The following is a 20,310-nucleotide window of genomic DNA, read 5'->3' as shown; positions in this document are numbered from 1 at the left end:
ATAATTTTTTTTGTGTATGAAGTTTAAATTTTTGGTTATTGAAAATAATGCATGTAATAATAAAATAAACATTTTTTTTATTATTATTGAAATTAAAAACAAATAAAAGTAGATACTTAAAGTGTTTAACACATGACGTGCATATTATCATTTTTCATGTATAGTTTAATTTCAAAAATAAATTTTATTTTATTCATTTATCTATAGTTATATGAAATGTTTTAGTTTTTTTTTTTTTTCTCCAGTAATTTTAGTTAAAAATTGTTTTAATGGTCAATAATATAAAATTTCTCATAAGTTATTATTAATGTCATTTAAATATATTAAATATAAAAATATACATTTACTATTTTTTTTTTTCAATATATATTATTAAGCATTTGAAGTTACATGTTTTACAAAATTTGTTAAAATTTACAAACATTTTGTAAATTATTTTTTTTCTTAAAAAATTATTTAATATTTTATATTTTATTAAGGTTAGACTTAATAATTAAATAAAAAGTTCCTAATTAGAAATTCATAGTAAGAATGAAAAAAATATAAGAATATATTTTTTTTTTAATTTTTTAGACGAAATTACAAGATGATGGCTTTGTTGTAATTTAAACAACTTGAAACATTTAAAATGTTTTTCATATATTTTATTATTGCAACACTATTTTCAAAATATTTAGATTAATTTTATTTTATTTCTTAGTCACGCCAACCACGATATTATACACTCCGTTCTACAGGAACGTGTTGATTACTCGAGAGTTAATACCAATCACATGGTAATATAATACAATAGATATAAAATATCAGTATGATTACATTGTTAATGAGAATATTATTATGATACATTAAACGCTTTCGTTTTCGTGTAAACTTTAATCGACCTTTCGGTACGTACCAATAGTAGTGAAATCAATCGCTTTAGAGGGAATATCGAAAATAATAACACGTAAAAATAATTATAGTGACATAAAACTATAGACCGGCCGTTCAGTCTACGCTCACAATCGTTTTTCGCACACAATCGCAATATAAAAATACCATTGAATTCGAATCGAACGCGTCCGCCACAGCGGTCTAGTCTTAACTATCGGACAGACTCGGTCACGCCGATATGCTAATACGGGTAAACGCGTATATATTCTATTATTTTTTATTTTATTATTTTTTTATTTTATTATTTTATAACCCTTCCGTGCCATTCGAAAAACCAAAGTGGCGGCTGCGCTCGCTCTCGCGGCGGCGGCGGCGGCGGCCGCCACATTTATCCGAGGAACGGGTGTGATGCGCGGGGAGGCGTTGTGCCCATTACTTACCGTGTACACACGCACAGAAGGACGCTGTAAAGTATGTACGTGTAAACGCGTATACGATATCACCGCGGTGGGCACATCTAACGGGCCGACGGATAGACGGACAGACGGACGTCCAGCCAGGCAGCCAGCTAAAGGCGATGTGTGTGCGTCGGTGCCGTATACCGCGGCACCCACCAACCCCCTTTGCGTGGGTCTGTGTGTCCGCGCGGGGGGTGTGTGCGTGTGTGCGTGTGTGCGCGCCGTGTGTGGGTCGGGGGGGTCGGCGTCGTGGGTCGCTCGCTATCGCTAGACGAGCACCGGCGGCTGCGGCAGCGCATCGGGACCGTGGGCACCGCGCACCACGGGCGCACCGCCGCACTCACGCACCGCGCACACCCAAAGGCCTGACACGCGCGCGCCCGCGCAAAGAAGAATAAGGACCATCAGCCTCCGTCGCTGTCCCGGCGGCTAGTCGTGTGTGAGCCGCCACCACCGCCGTTGTTTGTCTTCTCGTCCGTCGCGGCCGACGTCCGCTCGTTCACTGTCGTCGCGTCGTCATCTCCGTCGTCGTCGTCGTCGTCTTCTTGTTCGTGTATCGGTCCAGATCTCTTCGACTTCGTATACATAATATGTGTGTATAGGTCTTCGGAGTTTATTATTATTTTTTTTTCTTTCGAAGTCTTTTCCGTCGTCGTCTCTCCTCCCCAGACAACTCTCTTCACTCTCCGTCGCTACATTCATCGCGACCCGCGCAAATACAACACGCGTCGGGTACGTGCAGTACGCGCTCGCGGAGAGTACCCATACCGTCGTTTACCGTCCGCGTCGCATCTCCTCTGTCTCGTCTCCTCCGCCGTCACTAGCAGAAAACGGTGTAGAACATCACACTGCCGCATCGCCACCGCCGCGTCGCCGCGTGTAACCACAGATCCTACACCGGTGCCGGGTGGTAATGGGTGGCCGGTGCTGCCGCCGCGAGCCGTCTGCGTCGTCGATATCGCGACGGACAGCAGCGTCGTTGACGACCATCGCTCGCGGGTCCGTCGCCGTGCGCTGAGAGACGCCACGAGAGCCAGAGCCCGCGGTAGCGATATGCCGGCGACGATTCGGTGCAACTGGTGGCCGTGTCGCTGGCGGTCCGTCCAACGGTCCGTTCGTCCCGTGCCGGTCGTCCCCCCGCGAAGCGGTCATTGCGTCCCGGCGTGATTGTCGTCGTCTTCGTCGTCGTCGTCGTCGTCGGTTTTGGCCGCGCGCGCACCGTCCACACGCGTGATGTCGTCCCCGTCAAAGTTCGTCGCCGTGCTCTTCCTGTTGGCCGCCGTGAAAATAAAAGGTGAGAGATATAATAATATTATTGTCTTCGTACTGGCCGCCGAAGCAGCGCACGACGAGTCGCGTTTATCGTTACGAACGATAATCGTGACGCGGCGTGCGCGCGTCGCGTGCCGACGTGATCGTATCGTGACGTGTCGACATAATATTAAATTATTATTTTGTTATAATAATATTATTATCGTAACGATAGACCGAGTCGTCGTCTTACCGCCGACCCCGACGAAACTGTTACGTTTTCGAACAGCAACTAGTAGCTACGACTGCACTGTATATTATTATTATTATTATTTTTTTTTTTATAATACTGTTAACGCCACCTTTGGCTCTTCCTCCTACACCTCCAAATCCGCGGGTGGCGGTTGTACACACATTCAACACGTAGGTAGTGTTCTTTTTTTTTTCCAAGTACAATAACGTCGTGAAACCACCCGTCATCAAGTCTTTCGCACAATATTTGCAGTGTTCGTCTCGTACTACGCGCGTATAGAAGTTTGCCGTCTCGAACGAGCTTCGACGAATATAATAGGTACATATTATCGTGAAACGCCAAAAACCGTTACCGGTCTTAGGGTATGCAATATGTTGTCGACGTGCAATAATTATCGCGGGTTCGTTTTGTATCCCGTCACATTATACTGCCGCCCTTGGACCACAAATATTTTTTCTCGCTCGTTGTACGCACGACTATAGGATAAATACCATATCAATCCACGTAACGCCAAACGTCGACTGCGGTACAGGAAATAAATTAGAGGAAATTAAACACTCCACATACTCTGGCCAAGCTCCGTTAGTTTAAACCATAAGGTATGGGTTACGTTCTAAGCAGACACATAATTGGCCACACGAGAATTTCGACCGATGGCAAAGTCAAAACCTATGTTATGCGCAACATCCGAGGTACGTGGTGATAGTCAAACCCATTATAGTCCACCGTGCAAGAAATCAATTCCACATACTTAAAGGCCTGTATGAAACAATCGGATCGATTTCAGTTTCAATTGTGTATCAATTCATTTCTTATTAAAAAAAAAAAAAAAAAGAGAGAGAGAGAAAGAAAGAAAAACTTCAAACTATATCAATATGAAAAGATACCTTGTAGTTGATACTTTTAACGATTACAATATCATTATGAACGATATATTGAGTGTCGACTATCACGTATCACCGGATGCTTCGTACTCGTACAATATTAAATTTTATAGTCTATAATAATATAATATAGACAGTTGCGATCCCGCGGTACAACGGTTATGTTTAGAGACGACTTGTCACCGACTAAACAAACACAACAATAGTATAAAATAATAATGTAATGAATTGTCAGTTTTTCCGTTAAATTAGTTTCTGAATTAAATTATTTCGTTTGACTTTCGTTAGGTCTGTAATTCTATAAAAATGAACGATATAATTCGTTAACTATTCCTGTCACAATTTTATGTCGATGCCACGACCTACAGGAGAATAAATTATTATGGGTGTACTAAGTTTATGATTCAACTGTGAGGACTCATATAAAATCAATTATTAAGTAACTATTTCATTCGAATTGTTGAATAACAGACGTACCCGATGGACTGAGCCGGACATGATTAACTTATTAAATCGAATAAAGTAATTTTCTATTTCTTAAATACAAAATGTATTACGAGAGTTATCAATAATATGTTAGTACATCAATTCGTCAAGATTTTTTTTTGATTTAAGCTGCAAGTTTATTATAAAACAAATCACATTAAAAAAAAAAAAAAAAAAAAAAAAAGATAAAGAAATATGTTTGCTCACTATATAGAAATAAATAATGTGTACTAAATAGAATGTTAGTAGACATATTTGTTTTTGAATATTTGCTACATTTAATATGATGCTTACAATAAAATAGGTAGCTAACACAGCTGTAGAAATTCAAAATATTAAATTATTAATTTAGTCTAAAATATTTTGGTTTGATGGTCATAATAACTTGATCCGAATTGTACTGATAACTATGAAAACTCGAACATTTTTATTTTTGGCTGAATCAAACATAATTAATGATGGCATATATTCCATAAAATACCAAAATATTTAAAAATTTTTGTTAATTGCGTTTTTATCAACCAATTATTATGAATTTTGAATTCTGATGAGTGGATAATTATTATAATTATGAATTTTTAGTTAGCATATATTTAATTATTATTGGCGATATTGAAAATATTTTTAAAATATATGTTTTATTATATATTGTCATTCCATATATTATCACCACGAGCTTATCTAATAAGAAAAAAAAAATAAAAATATATTGTTTATCTTTAATTATAATAAATTTTCATACACCTAGTAAATCACATATTTTTTCGTTTAGTCAAGGTACTCTTAAGATTTAGGTAAAATTATAAAATAATAATTTAGTCATTTAAATATTTGTTATTAATTGTAACACAAACATATTATGTCGAAAAATATATCACATTAGTTTTTATAATAGTTTAGGGTACACATGATAATTAAAAATGATTGTAGAATAACTTTTAAAATCTAATTGATGTTTTGATTTTTTGAAAAATCTAATATTTAATTAACAGTTAATAATTATTCTATCTAGCACCACACATTCCTAAAGACACTGGCTGTACACTAGTTTAGTCGTTTTTTCAAGATCCAAAAACTCATATCTACTAAGAGCATATTTTTAGTTTATAAAATTAATTTTATATTTAATATTATACTTATGTCTAAATAAATCCTGAAAATTAGAAAGTGTTAAAATATAATTTAAAATATTTTATTTTTAAACAGAACAGAACTGAACTGAAAATTATAAGTTTACAAACCTAACATCTGATAGTTTGGTTTAAAAATTAATCAAATGTTTGTGCAATTATTGTTAAGAAAAATCTATGTAATTATGTATTTTTGTCATAAATATTAATATTTATGTTTTAATATATTTTTTTTTTAATGTTCTAGTAGAATTTGATATATAATTTTGTTCGATTTAGTTTGAGTTTGTTCAATTAAAAAAAAAAAGTGTGATTTGGCTTCAGTTTTTCCAAAATAAGTTTATAGTATGTTATAATATTAATTATTATTAACTATTTTTTTTTTTACTATATAACTACCTAAGTACTGGAGTTCAGAATACCTTTATGATTAAACACTTTAAATATGGTTAAAAAATAATCAATATCAAATAATTATTTTGTTTATTAGTTTTCATTATTATTATTTAACAATATAATAATACTTTAAATTAAAATGTATAACTTTGCATCTATTTATCTAATAATCTGAATGATTCTAATTATAAATTATATTGTTTTACATTTTACAACGTCATTGTACTATCTAAATACCCACTAAAACATTATTTATATTTTTACTGTGTATAAACATCTTTTTGCTGGCATTTAAGTTTTATAATTATTGAAGAACGTCTAAATTATCTTAAATGCGATTCACAATACAAATTAAAAAGTTGTCTGGTCAGTGATTTGTATACTGGACATTTATATATTTTTAATCACCTCTGTTGTTGTAATGGTTTACAGTGTTTTATTATTCAAATTAATAATAATGGCATTATTCAAAATGATAAAATTAAAAAAAAAAAAAAACGATTCCAAGAAAAGTTTAATTAAAAAAAAAAAAAAAAAACGACCAAGATATTGTTAAAATTACTTTGTCGTATTTGGTGGTCTTATGTTTAGTTTTTAATCGATTTTATAGGGAATAATGAACTTAGATTTTTATCTTACTACAATATAGAAGTGAAAGTTTTAGTATTAAAATGCAATTAAAAGAATTTTATATTTTAAAACTTAATTTAATAAGCTTATGAAAAAAAAAAAAAACAATAATTTTTTTTTATTTTTTATTTTTTAATTATTTTTTAATTTTTTCATGTAAAAAATTTGATATATTTTGATGGGTGAAAATAATTTTTCTATAGAATACTATAATTTTTATAAATTTTATTTCGAAAAATGTTTTATGCCCATATTTGTAAAAAAAATAAACAGTTCATACATAATTTATAAAAATTAAAAACTGATATAATAAAACTAAAATTAAATAATGCATGAACAAATTAATAATATTCATGTTGTATTATCCATCACGTAAATATTTAGTTTTATGTATTCTGTATTTTTGGTGTTTTGTTTATATGTGTTATGTTTCTTACTAGTTTTTAACTTAAGATTTTTAACTGAATTCTACGCAGCTGTTTAATTATATACGATTTAACTCTATTACTTCTTGAATATTCATGTTTTTAATTATACCTATATAACATTATTAATGTCACAAATAATGTAAAGTATTACCTATTAGAAATATAAATTAGTTTAATCTTATGATAAAAATGTTCAATTACCAATACACTTGGCTAGCATCTTTTTTAAATATAGTATTAAAAAAACTATAGACAATGTTATAAATTTAAGGCAACTTATATTAACTGAATTTGTGTTAATTATTAAATTATAAAATATTATTTAATAGAGATTCGTTTAAATCATAATATTTTAAATAGTTATTATAAGAATAAATCGTCATACATTTTACTTCTTTTCTATTTCACTGCTCGTGCCACTCGAAGATGGCAACAAGTTTAACTTTTGAACCTAGACAAACAATATATTACTGTCAAGTGTGCCATAAAATTTTTTCTGATTTTTAGTTTTTTATATTTAGGTAGATACTTCTTGTATGGTTTAAAAACATGCAATCGTTTAATCAAATTTAGTATTTTAATTATCACATAAATGAAAAAAAAAAAAAACTTCTAATAATAATTACTATCAAATTAAATAATATAGAGGTATTAAAATTAAAATAAAGTATCAAGTCCCCTATAAATTATTTTGAATATTGTTCGACTAATATTATTTTTGTTAAATTTACTTTTAAATGTAAACTTGTATCGTGAATTTAATAATATAAAATAATAAATACCCTATGATATATCAACATTTTAAATATTAGGTATTAATTTTTGGTAGAGCAGGACAAAAACATATTACTCTATTGTGCAAGAATTTTTTTTAGAACAGCGCTATAATGAATAGTTTCCAATTCAGTAAAATGCTTATATACATTCTAAATAAAACCCGTGACCAATCTATCTTGACAGTAACGTGCCCTCAGCTTTAAGTATAATGTGTTTACACAGTATATACATTTCGAATTATAAATATTCAACGCGGTAGAAGAGGGATTGAAAAATATTTTTTTTTTTTTGTATAGTACTATAATGGGTTGTCGATATATTATTCAGGTCAGGATTACTACGACATGTCGATTAGTTTTGTCAATTTCATCCACCGCCATACTAATGTAAGGGCTCAGAGATACTATTTATGACATTTCGGTCTAACTAAATCCTAACTAAGTCCTTATGGGGTATATAGACCTTGATGTGACCAAACAACATATTATATTGATGTTATTTAAGCAATGACATAATATTTTGTTTTGGTTGGTTGAAGTCTCTTTCACAATACTGTTTTGAACGCTTAAACCAATATATTCACTTATTTTTAAAGTTACAGTCTAATTAATATATATATATATCATATTGTTGACTTTAAAATGTTGTACATAATATAACCTTTTATAAATAATTAATCTTAATCTTAAGAAATTATTGAAATATAAATTAATAATTCAAGTTTAATAACACAACTTAAAAATTGTATCATACTGTTATTGTAATTTAAAAAGTATACTTAAGTTATAAGTATTAAAAATATTAAGAATTTAAAAACAAATTAATAAACTAAATAACCACTATACTTATTCATATTCACATTACTGTTTAGAAACTTCTTATTATATAATAGTATGAAGTATTATATTGTAAGTTATTTTAAAAATTATCTTTCAATGAGTAAAAAATTATTATATTAAATAAAAAAGAAATAATAATAAAATTACTTGAATCATGTTAGTTTAACAAGTTTAATCAGTGCTTTAGTTATTTTATACGACGCAATGGAAACGTTTTATTAAACTTTTAACAAAATAAATGTATTGCTTGCATTTATAAAAGGAAGAATAACTTATAACTTATAATAGTTGAACTTTTATTAAATAAATATATATATATATATATATATATTTTTTTTTTTTGATTGATTGACTTAATTTAAAGAAAATAAATAATTAAACATTTTGGGTAAAAATGTAATCATAATAAAAAATGAAGCGTAAGTTGCTAACAGTTATATGATTTTTTGAGTCCTCGTTACATTTTATATTTTTTTTTAAAACTTATTTCGTTCATAAGCATATCTGTATAATGATATTTTACTGAAACTTACTTTACATCACACACTAAAATGTTAATTTTGTTTATTATGTGTACAATAATGGTAATTTGGAAAAAATTGTGAAATTAATGAAGATATGATTTTGAACTATTCATATTATAGATATTATTTACAATTATAAAAATTAACTGTGGTTTATTAACATTATAATATTATATTATTATATTTATTTACATACATCTTAAATTTTATTTTTTTTTCTAAAAAAGGATTTTATCTTATTTTATTAAAATATATGATCAAATAAACAAGTTACTTTAACATCTTGTCATCTTACACTATATTCACTAAAACAATTCGACGTGTTTGTTACAATTTGACGGACGACGGTTTATTATTATAATAATATTTTGAATGTATACAAATAAAGTTGAGACGTCAACAGCCATCGATAGCGGTCATTTTCAATCAATAAAAATCTATTATAAGACGCTATAATAATATTTTCTTATGATATTATGATACAAAATAGTCAAAAATTAATTTAAGAAATTTGAGTTTTATCAATTAATAACTGAAGATATTTATATAAATATTAGAAATATACAATTGTTTTAAACATTTGTAAATTATCTAAGAAATTTTAGGTGTTCATTACCTATGTTGTAGTCATTATTTTTATAGTATTCACTATTTAATATACTAGTTATGAATAATACAAATTAATGTTAATTTATTTAATTATATCAGTGTGTAGTTAAAATAACAAATCCAATCCAATCAAACGAAGTATATTTTATGAATTGTGAGAAAAATTGACTGGTGTTTTGAATCTGATAAATGTTAATAACATCGACAACTGTAGCTCTATTATACAAATTTACGCACCTACAGAAATATTCAGAAAATATCTAATAATAATAGTTATAATTTATGATTCATTTTAAAAAGTGTTTAGTTTTTCTAAATAATCATGAAATATTTAATATATTATTGTAATTAATATGAAAATAATTTTTTTTTTTGTTCATATTAATTAGTTAGCTAAAATACATCAATACCATCTTAATTATTTATTTTTTATTCATATAATAAATTTATGTCTGATAGTTGACAAATAAAATACAATTATATTTTTATTTCAAAAATGTCCTATTAATTTAATTATAATTAATAGCTATAATTATTAATACTATTTTATTAAAGGTAAAACCAAATAGTTTGACATTTGTAAATAATTGTTAATCATTTAATGTAAAGTGTGTGCACTGTGCAGGTATCTAGGAATCTTAAAAGTTATAATTTATAGAAATACGAAGTTTCATTCTGTATATTATTCTATGATCAAATAATTTTCGGAGAGTTTGAGTTTCAAAAATAAATTTAAGATAGGTTAATTTAAAATAAAATATTATGCATAGTCTATGAAAAAAACTCACTGTTTTATTTCAAGATAACTTGGTGTTGTATACTATACACATAAATCTATAGTGATATTTATTTAATTTACAAATATTATGATGTATATAATACATATTGATAGTGCTACATAACTACTACGTATTAGATTCGGTTGTTTCTTTGAAAGTAAAACTTTATATTTAAATAATTAAATTAAACCTAAGGTTTTGATGAGTGACGAAAACTTAGTAGGTACCTTAGAATGTTATATTAACGATAATAATTATAGTGAAATTTCAAACTTAAGTATATTTATTGGATGTATTTATGAAGTTAATAATGTTTAATTTTATTAATTCCATACATTATATTTAAGTAAATAAGTAAACATAATATGTTTCAATTTTATTAATAATTATTTCTTAATAATTAATTTGTTAATAGTAAGTTGTTAAGAAAACCAATTAATTTTCATTCTGATATAACACGTAATTATAATGATTAAAATATTAAATATTAGTTATTAGGTTATCCTTACAATTAAATCGGTTATTTCAAAGTTCACCACCAATACTTCGCTTATTCTTTAAGCATTTCATTTTCAATTATTATTATAAAACTTGTATAATTTTATTTTTAAATTTATCAAATTATTTATAAATATGAATTATATTTTTATAAATAAAATATTGAGGAATTAAATGGTTATAATTATTGCTAAAACAATAAGTTACAAAATTCTTTACAAATATATTTTAGTTGTACGATCGTCAAGTGTAGATACTAGGTACCTAAAAATGAATCATCATTAATATTCGTTCAATCTAATCTACTCATGTTTTATATTAATTAATAACGAACAGCAATAATAATTAATGGATGTTTCAAGAAGGAAAATAGTTTATATTCCATAAAAACTTAAATATAGTTATACAAATATCAATAATGACAATAATAATAGAAACAATAATAATAATAATAATAATAATAATTTTATTTTAGGTACTATACTACATTATATACTTTATATACAGAACAGTACAAAAATTATATATTCCGCTATGATGACATTTGAATTGTAAGCGTCATAATTATTTTATAACCTAAAATAGGATTAGGCCTGGGGGAGGAGGTTAGTCCTTATAATATAAATTAATACCCTGCTATCAATAATTTAGTATAACATTCATTTCGAATATTTGCTGCAACCACACATATATAATGTATTAAAATACAAAACTGTACAAAAAAAATGTTTACAATAAAATTGCTAATTAATTACGCTATAGGACTGAATAAGTATGGGTTTATTTTTAGATAATACATATAATATATAATAAGACTTTAAAATATATGGAATAATAATTCTCACAATTTACAATGATTTTTAAATCTGGAACAAGAAAATCGAATTAAAATTATGAATTAATTTAGAATTTTATATAATATTAAAATATTTGTATCTATGTTCTAGAATATACATGGTAAATACATTATTAAGAGTCAAAGTTTTCCGAGAATTTTTTTGTTAAACATCGCAGAGCTTAGTTTAAGCGAATAATTCCTAATTTGTTATATGACCTGTGATAAACTGATGACTACGATATTATAGTAATTTTACAAACTACCTATTTACGAATATAATATGTTACAGAATTATAAGTAGATACCAATTGTACCATGATCTAATAACATTAATATTATAGTGCGTTATATAACGATTCCTATAATTTATGTAACACGGCAATGTGTATAATGATGTTGAAACAATTATGGGTAGGTATACCATAATATGAGTACCTATATTATTATTACTACGTTATATTACGTTGTATGCTATACATTATGTTTACACACGATCGGACAACCGTGTGCAAGAGAACGCACAAAAAGGACTGCGCGTGTACGTCGATTATAATACGCCACCGAATTAGGTAAAATGTAATATAGTTTTCTATTATTCGGTAAGGTTACAATTACGTCATTACATAATCAAGCTATCATAACAGTATATATGCAGAGATGTAGCAAACACTGCATCCGACCGTTATCGGTAACACGTATTTTCGATTTACATCTCGCCGCCGATGATGCGGCTGTGTTTGCGGGGAGGGTCGTAAAATCGAAACGTGTTTAATGATCACCACCAATAACTAATCCGAACAACATGCCTGCCAACAGCTATTGGTATGTTGGTCTATAAACCTAAAGTATTAAAATCGTTTACCTACGGCTGGCTTAGATGGAACAAGTACGACCAATGCGCTGCATTATAATATTATAAAATTTATAATAAATATCTGATACATGGGAGGGGTTTATGAGTTACAACTACTTAGTAGTTCTCTTTCCCCTCAAAATAATATATATTCTGACATGAAAATATATTTCTACAAAACATTAGTATATTATTTATTGATAATCATCATTGATACAAAAACCCCTGCAGTATATGAGGTTGTACTTGAAGTCTTAAGATATGACGTATGTTACGTATAAATGTGTTACAATGTATGTTATACTAACATTTTATTAACGTTATCAACGATAAAATCTTTAATTTTACAACTTTGCATTTCCGTACAGGTATATACAATTTTTATACTTATCAAACATTAAACCTATGTTATTGTGTTTGTAAATATTATAACGATTATTCAATTTTTTGGCAACTACAGATTTTTAACAGCATAGAACGTTTGATTTTCATTTCCATTTCGATGTTGGCATATTAAATGTTTTCCAATTTATATTAATAAAAAAAATACGAAATTCAATCATAACGTTGATGTATTCAACAGGCTTTGTAAGTCGTAAACAAAAGGCAATAAAATACGAGAAATGTGATGGAAAATACTATAAATAATTTATACTATGAAAATAAAAACGAACAGAGCTGAAAACTAGAATTTTTGCTGATGTTTTTTTTTTCATCGGAAGTTATTTTTAATTGTTAAGAGTAAAAAAAGAATTATAATAAAATAATATATTAAATCACTGACTGGATGAATCGCATTTTATTTATTAAATTTAAAATAATAACTTTTATCCATTTATAGAACTACATGATAACTTAGTTTAAAAAATGTATACTTAGTAAATACTTTTTTTATGATTTTTTATAAATTGTGTATCTATTAAGCAGAGCTTGCTATTGAAAAAAAAAAAATTACGTTATTTACAATTAAAACATTATACAATTTTTGCGTTATGTTTTTTTCTATGATATATCATATTTTGTTAATCGTTATGTTCTGTTTTGTATTATTTAACTATTTATGTTTATTGTTTTCCGTTATAATTACGTTACAAATCTCAATCGTTTTTTGTCAAATATAACGTTATTAAAATGTTTGCAAGCCCTGCTATTAAGTCGATAACAATTTAAAAGTATAAGATAACTAAAACAGTTTTTGTAAAATAGAAACAGTTAAAATTATCAAAATACTGTTTTTTTACCTACTCTTTATACACGGTAGATAGAGAAAACAAACTAGACTTATATGCAGTTTTTATCTCCCTAAGTAATTAATCTAGTGGTTTAAACTATAATTGTTTTTATGGGATAAGTTGTAAGACATATGTAGTTATGTAATAAACTTGTATAGTTAAAATGTAATATTACTATAAGTTCTCTGTAAAATACTTTGGCAATGTATAACAGTGTATAATATGTAACTAGCATATTATTATGTTAAACTTTAAAAATTGAATTACAATTAAAAACATGTCTGCATGAATTGTGATATTCCAAATTATGTTAACTGTTTTTTTTTTTTTTTAAACAACAATTTAAAATTGATTAAACTAAAAAGAAAGTTTTAGCATAAGAAAGTCAAATATATTTAACAAAATTAAACAAATATAGGTATACTACAATATTATTGTAAAGAAAAATTAATTAGAATAATTTCAAGGAAATCAGGATAAATTATTAAGGTTTTCGTCTTTAAATTTAATAAATTGTTTTTAAAAAAATTAGCTAAAAGTGATTGACTATAATTTTTGCTTTATGAACCACTAATATTTTCAATCTAAATTTTGAAATAATTTTACCTTAATGTTAACAAAATTTACATATAATAAATTAATTTTTATTTTATTAATATTATACAAATTAATTTATAAATAATGTAAAATTATATGTTATATATTTTAGTAAGCAAAATGTTTTCAATGTTTTGATATATTTCACTAATGACATTATATGAATATAGAGAAAACTAAAATAAAATGAAAATAACGAATAAAAACTTTACCTTATTTTTTAATGGTACACTATATTACAATTAATGTTATTTTTTAATACGTATTGCATGAATAAATATCCCTACTAAATCTTTGGTTAAAAAAAAGTTTTTGTTTAAAATTATGTATCTGAAAAAATTAAATAAAATATAAATGACCGTAATATCAAGAGTACACAAAATTATTACTAATTAAAATTATAATTAAATTATTATATGTCAATATTTTCACAACCTAATATATAATTTAAATATTATTTATTATAGTGTTTTATAAGCCCTGTATATTAATGTATAATATATAGACCAAGAATAAATTCTTACATAAATTAATATATACGTAGTTGATTTTTATATTTATGAATATAATTAAACATCAAAAGAAAAACAAATGTAAATATCAACGCAATTAGTTGAATATCATAAAAGGATAATGTAGAAGCACTCAATATTAAATTAATGGGGCAATGTAGTAATGTAAGACGAGTACACTATGGGAACCATCAAAAATGATTTTATTAAAGCTGTGACTATTACTTATTGACACAAAAACAGTTCATAACCACCTTGACAATGTTATACGTAGTTTTGCGTAAGTCATACCAGGTATGTTTTAAATTGAAGCGCAAACTATGATGGTATGCGTTTTCCACGGGCGTTAAATACTTATGTACACACCCCGATACATCTGCGTTCAGGCTGTTACTCCGTAGAGTATTGTGGTAAAAGAGTCGCCAGGTAAACGGGAAAATACTCGTTTATCTGATTACAAAGTTTCAGTCTAGCTAAAAGCTCTAAATAACAATTGTCCCTATTTTTACGAGAGTCGTTAAATTAGGATAAGTACGTTCTGCTGAGTAAAACACACATAGTAATTATCATGATATACCTACATAGAGACGTATGGTGAATTAAGATGAGTGATAAATAAACAATTATTCGCTTTTAACGTTGGATAAATTTACAAGACAAAAAAAAAAAAAAAATCATCGGGCATCTAAAATCTTAAGAAACGGGCAAATCATTAGCTAAATAGATATTATTTAATAATATAATTATTATTAACAAATTATTATAATTGTTTTTGTCTTTAAAGGATATATTATTATTTATTTACAATACTTGTTATCTAGCTAGGAAATTTGACATTTAAAGGTGGATAAAGAACAGAACGTTGCTGTAACTATCAAATCCCCACCTGGGACTAAGCAATAGTGCCATAATACGAATCGTGATCCACAATGTGATAATGTTATTGATGATTAAATGTCAACATTGATATCTCTGAACATATTTTTACATGTTTTATTTTTGTATATAACGTGCAATACTTAATGAATTACGATACTAATAACATTGGAATTTCACAAACTTAAATGTTTCGTAATAACTTTTAATAATAATTTTAATGCATCTAACAGTTGATTTCATGCTTTTTTAAGCAATAAAATTGTTATGTGTATCCATATTTTTTGCTATAACTTACTTAAAAAAAAAAAAAAATAAATAAAAAAAAAATGATCTATGCTTTTAGTATTTGTTACCTACATTAAATATTTATTATATATATTATCGTAAAAAAAAAAAAAATAATGTACGAATTAAATTAGAAACCAAAACCAGACAATGAAAATAACGCTATAAAATTGTTCAAGCAAACCGAAATACTAAATTTACTATAGCTAAATGCCTTATAAATATATCACTAAAAAAATATTAATAAATGTATTATATTATTTTTATTACAACTATATTATATAAATACATTGCTATTATCGTAAACTTAAATCAATATTTTTATCTTAAAATTGTTAAATATATATCGTAAGTTGTAACCATGTAAGCCAATCGTATTATAAATATCCCTAATAATACTTAAACGTGTATTTTTATCAATATATAGCTCAGTTCAAAAAAATAAAAATAAAAATTAATCGATTGATTTCAATATGTATTATTATTTACTTATTTATTCTCGAATGTATTAGTATAATTATATATGGTAATAATTATTGTATAAAAATAATAAATCTATACTTAATATAATATACAAAATATATTTATTAATACAACTAAATTATAATTATAATCCATTATCAATAAACAAGTTAATCTACTACAATGTAAACTTACAATACCTTTTAATTTTTATTGCTTTTTCAATAGCAATAAAATTGAAACTATATATATATATAACAAAATATTTTGTTTTTAATATAAAATAGTAGTTTAGTAAATTAAAACGCAATTGCGAAAAATTAAAATAATAATAATAGTAGTAATAATACCTTTAGAAAAATAAGTGCTTTGTAATTTAGTCACAAATATTTTATTGTCTCAATGTTTTTTATGAGAAGATTTTTCGTAAATACTAGGATTATGGAATTATAGCAATGGTCTGACTTAGCATAAAACAGAAAAGATAAAAAGCATTTAAATCTCGAAAAGATAAATAAAATCATAAAAACACTGTATACGAATAATGACATGTACTTATAACGTTTATCAATTTTTGATCAATGTAAATTTGTCATACTATTATAGCATTATAAATATATTTTAAATGTTAAATTAATCAATGAATAAATAGTTTGTTTATTTCACTCTGATCGAAAAACATTTATTTTTTAATTATTATATGAGTACACTAAAATCTATAACAACATTACACACCAATTACTTACTGATATTGTTAATTTACAAATACAATTATTATTATATCCAATATAGTAGTAATTTAAAAAAAATAAATATTTGCAGTAATATAATATGTATATAATTGTCGTTTAAATTAAATTTTGTTTAACCTAATATGTGGTCATCACAATAATATATTATATTAAAAGTTCTCTATAATTTATTTGAAGGTTATTTTATTACCTACCTATAGAATGTCAATTCCATATCTGTACCTTCATCAATAATTTTTACTTATTATTGGATATATTTAATAGTTTACCCACATAAAAATATCAATATTAATCATTATGTTACATTTTTAAGCCATTAAGGTTAACTTTTTGATTTACCTATATTTTTTAGTAATGAAAAAATAACTTAAAATGTTTCCATTAAAACTATCATGTTTATTTTAAATTTATGATTTTTTTTTGTAATTTTTTTATTGCATTTTGTAGTATTTCTAAGAAAAATAAAAATAAAATTTTAATTTTATAACTAAATAACATTTCAATCAATATTTATGGCTATATTAAACAGTTTATTCACACTTTCTATGAGAAAAAATAACCATAATGTGCTAAACAAAGTCTCAAATACTCTACGTGAATGATGCTCAATTTAAATAAAAAAATATCCCAGTTTCGTTCAGTTTGTTTTTTTTCCCATATAATGATGATATTATTTATATATAATCTTTATGCATAGCTCTACTTACGTTACCTATTATAAATATAAAATATATTGTAATCGGGATTTTTTTTTACATAAATAACATTTTATATGATTATAGTAATGCCAAAATAATATGTAGTCGAAAGATAATCATTGCGATTGTTAGAGGATAACATGAAACAGTTTCTCAAGATTCATATTAAATAAAGATTGTAGGTATAACTATGGATAATCAAATAGAATTCCAGATAAGTTTGTTGTATAAGGCTTGAAATCTCAACTAAGATTCACAAGAAATCATAAAAAATATTTAATATATTATAATACAATTACTATAAACGATTTTTATAATATCTCATTATAATTCAAAATTTATGAAAACTTTTGATATAGATTCATCAAATTTCAATTATTATAATTGCAAATATGTTAAAAATTGATTTTAGTGCTATAGTAAACCATTAAATCTTGAACTAACTCAGTTGTTTGTGTTTAGCCATTATTATTAGCGTAAATATAATATATATTATTTTTTTTTAATTTATGATATATTATAGATGTTATGATTTAATTTCAGTAATATCCACAATATATATTTAATACTCGTATACAAAAAAAAAAAAATGGTGTATCAATTTATTTTTGTATGTTCGAAAAAAATATTTATTTCATTGTTAAAAAATAGAAAATCAGTAAGCAGTTATCGAATGCCTATCACGTGTTTGTTATAAATTGTTTTGTACATTACTGCACTTGTCAATCTAAAAAAAAAAAAAAAAAAATACTTGAGTACTTTTTCAAATTGTAAATCAAATGTCAAGTAAAAAAAAAAAGAACATTTTTCAGACGACTCGACCGATAAAAACTTCACTTAGGATAAAAATTAAATTATACTTAATCACTATAATTTTAACTCATTGAAACGTTATTGTAATCTTAAAATTCTGAACAGCCTGGACACTTAATCAATGATGTGATTCGTTTAAAATTTGTTGCCAATATTCATATTTACAAACACCAATAACATATTTAGAAATTGTAAAATAAAAATAAAATTAATTGATATTTAAAAAAAATGTACTCTCTTTTTCAATAAAAATATACTTAAAAAAATACAATAGAGATATTCAACCTAATATTGCTTATAGCTGATATATTGATAAACCTAATGTAAATATAAAAATTAATAATTGGTTGTTAATAATTTTTTTACTATAGACAGATAAAAACAATATAACATGGTGTAACAGTACTAAAATTAACACCAGAACACAGCGTTTTAATCAATTTAATTTTCTTGATGTTATCCTGTATGAATTGCAAACTACCTATTTTTTTATTAAAAATAATAGATGTAAGGATTCTCTTGTTTTTTTTTTTTTTTAATTTTCCCTTCATTTTTAACTATATGGGTTCAGAAACTCTGATCCTCAATGGTATAGCCGGAGGGATTTAGTCATGATTGTCCTGCATCTCCATAGGACTTCACCCTTCTATTTCTACTAACCTCATGTCGGCTAGTTTATTGGCATTTTCTATTCCATCTTCAATCTGCCATGTTCTCTCTTTTTTTTTTTTTGCATTAATCTCCATAATCACTTGTTAAGTCTCCAAATCACCTCTTCTAATAACATTACCAAACCATTTTAATTTGTTCTATTTTTTTTTTTTTTACAATTTATGTCACTTCTGTACTATCCCTAATTAATCAATTTATCATTTTTTCCTCAATATCTACACAAGTATTTTCATATCTGCAACACTCACCGTTTAATGTCTATTCTATGTCATTGTCTACCGTTAAATATTTCAATTTATACAACATGACTGACCTCGCGGCTACTTTATGCTATCCACCTAGTATTTTCAACGACACTCTGTTATTAAATAAAACATCTGACGCATTTTTCCATTTTATTTATTTGCAAATAATCTATTTTTTGATATCATTCTCAAAAATCTTTTAAAATTTAAATACTAGAACTTATTCATTTCTCACACAATTGATATAAGAGTAAATATTTTAATTTTAACTGAACAATATACCACTTTTATTTTAATAATCTGTTTCATATTATTAATAATTAATACAAGAATCAGTTTTTTTTTGTATTTTTAATTGTTTTCCTTTAATTTATTATTAAATTATTAAATTCAATGTTTTAGTGTTAAAACACTTATTTATTAATTTATGTAAATAAATATTTAGATAAGTACCTTATTTACACTTTTTTTTTTAAATTAAATAAACTTCTCATAGTATAAATGGGTATCCAATTAAAATACATATAAAAAATCTGATCCATGTTGATTTTGTGATAAAAAATATATATATATTATTGTATAGAAAAATATCCCTCAACCATTTTTAAGAGTAACATTGTCTAATTGATTAATATTAAAATAAATATTTATTCATGC

The 20,310-nt window shown here is 26.0% G+C and overlaps 1 protein-coding gene across 4 annotated transcripts in view; it reads left to right on the top strand.

Annotated features, from left to right (window-relative positions):
• The first annotated feature begins 1,780 nt into the window (after positions 1 to 1,780).
• Positions 1,781 to 20,310, top strand: part of LOC112596125 (acetylcholine receptor subunit alpha-type acr-16-like) — a 188,422-nt gene continuing 169,892 nt past the window's right edge. For all 4 annotated transcript variants that reach the window (XM_025341625.1, XM_025341628.1, XM_025341627.1 and 1 more), the window contains exon 1: positions 1,781 to 2,625. In XM_025341625.1, the coding sequence (XP_025197410.1) occupies positions 2,565 to 2,625 (61 nt within the window). In that variant the 5' untranslated portion in view covers positions 1,781 to 2,564. The remainder of the gene's footprint in view (positions 2,626 to 20,310) is intronic.

Source organism: Melanaphis sacchari, unplaced genomic scaffold (assembly GCF_002803265.2).
Source record: "Melanaphis sacchari strain LSU unplaced genomic scaffold, SCAv2.0 Contig2_pilon_pilon, whole genome shotgun sequence".
In the NCBI taxonomy this organism is placed as follows: Eukaryota; Metazoa; Arthropoda; class Insecta; order Hemiptera; family Aphididae; genus Melanaphis; species Melanaphis sacchari.
Note: the sequence above shows the minus strand (reverse complement) of the source record. Positions and strands in the feature narration are given on the sequence as shown.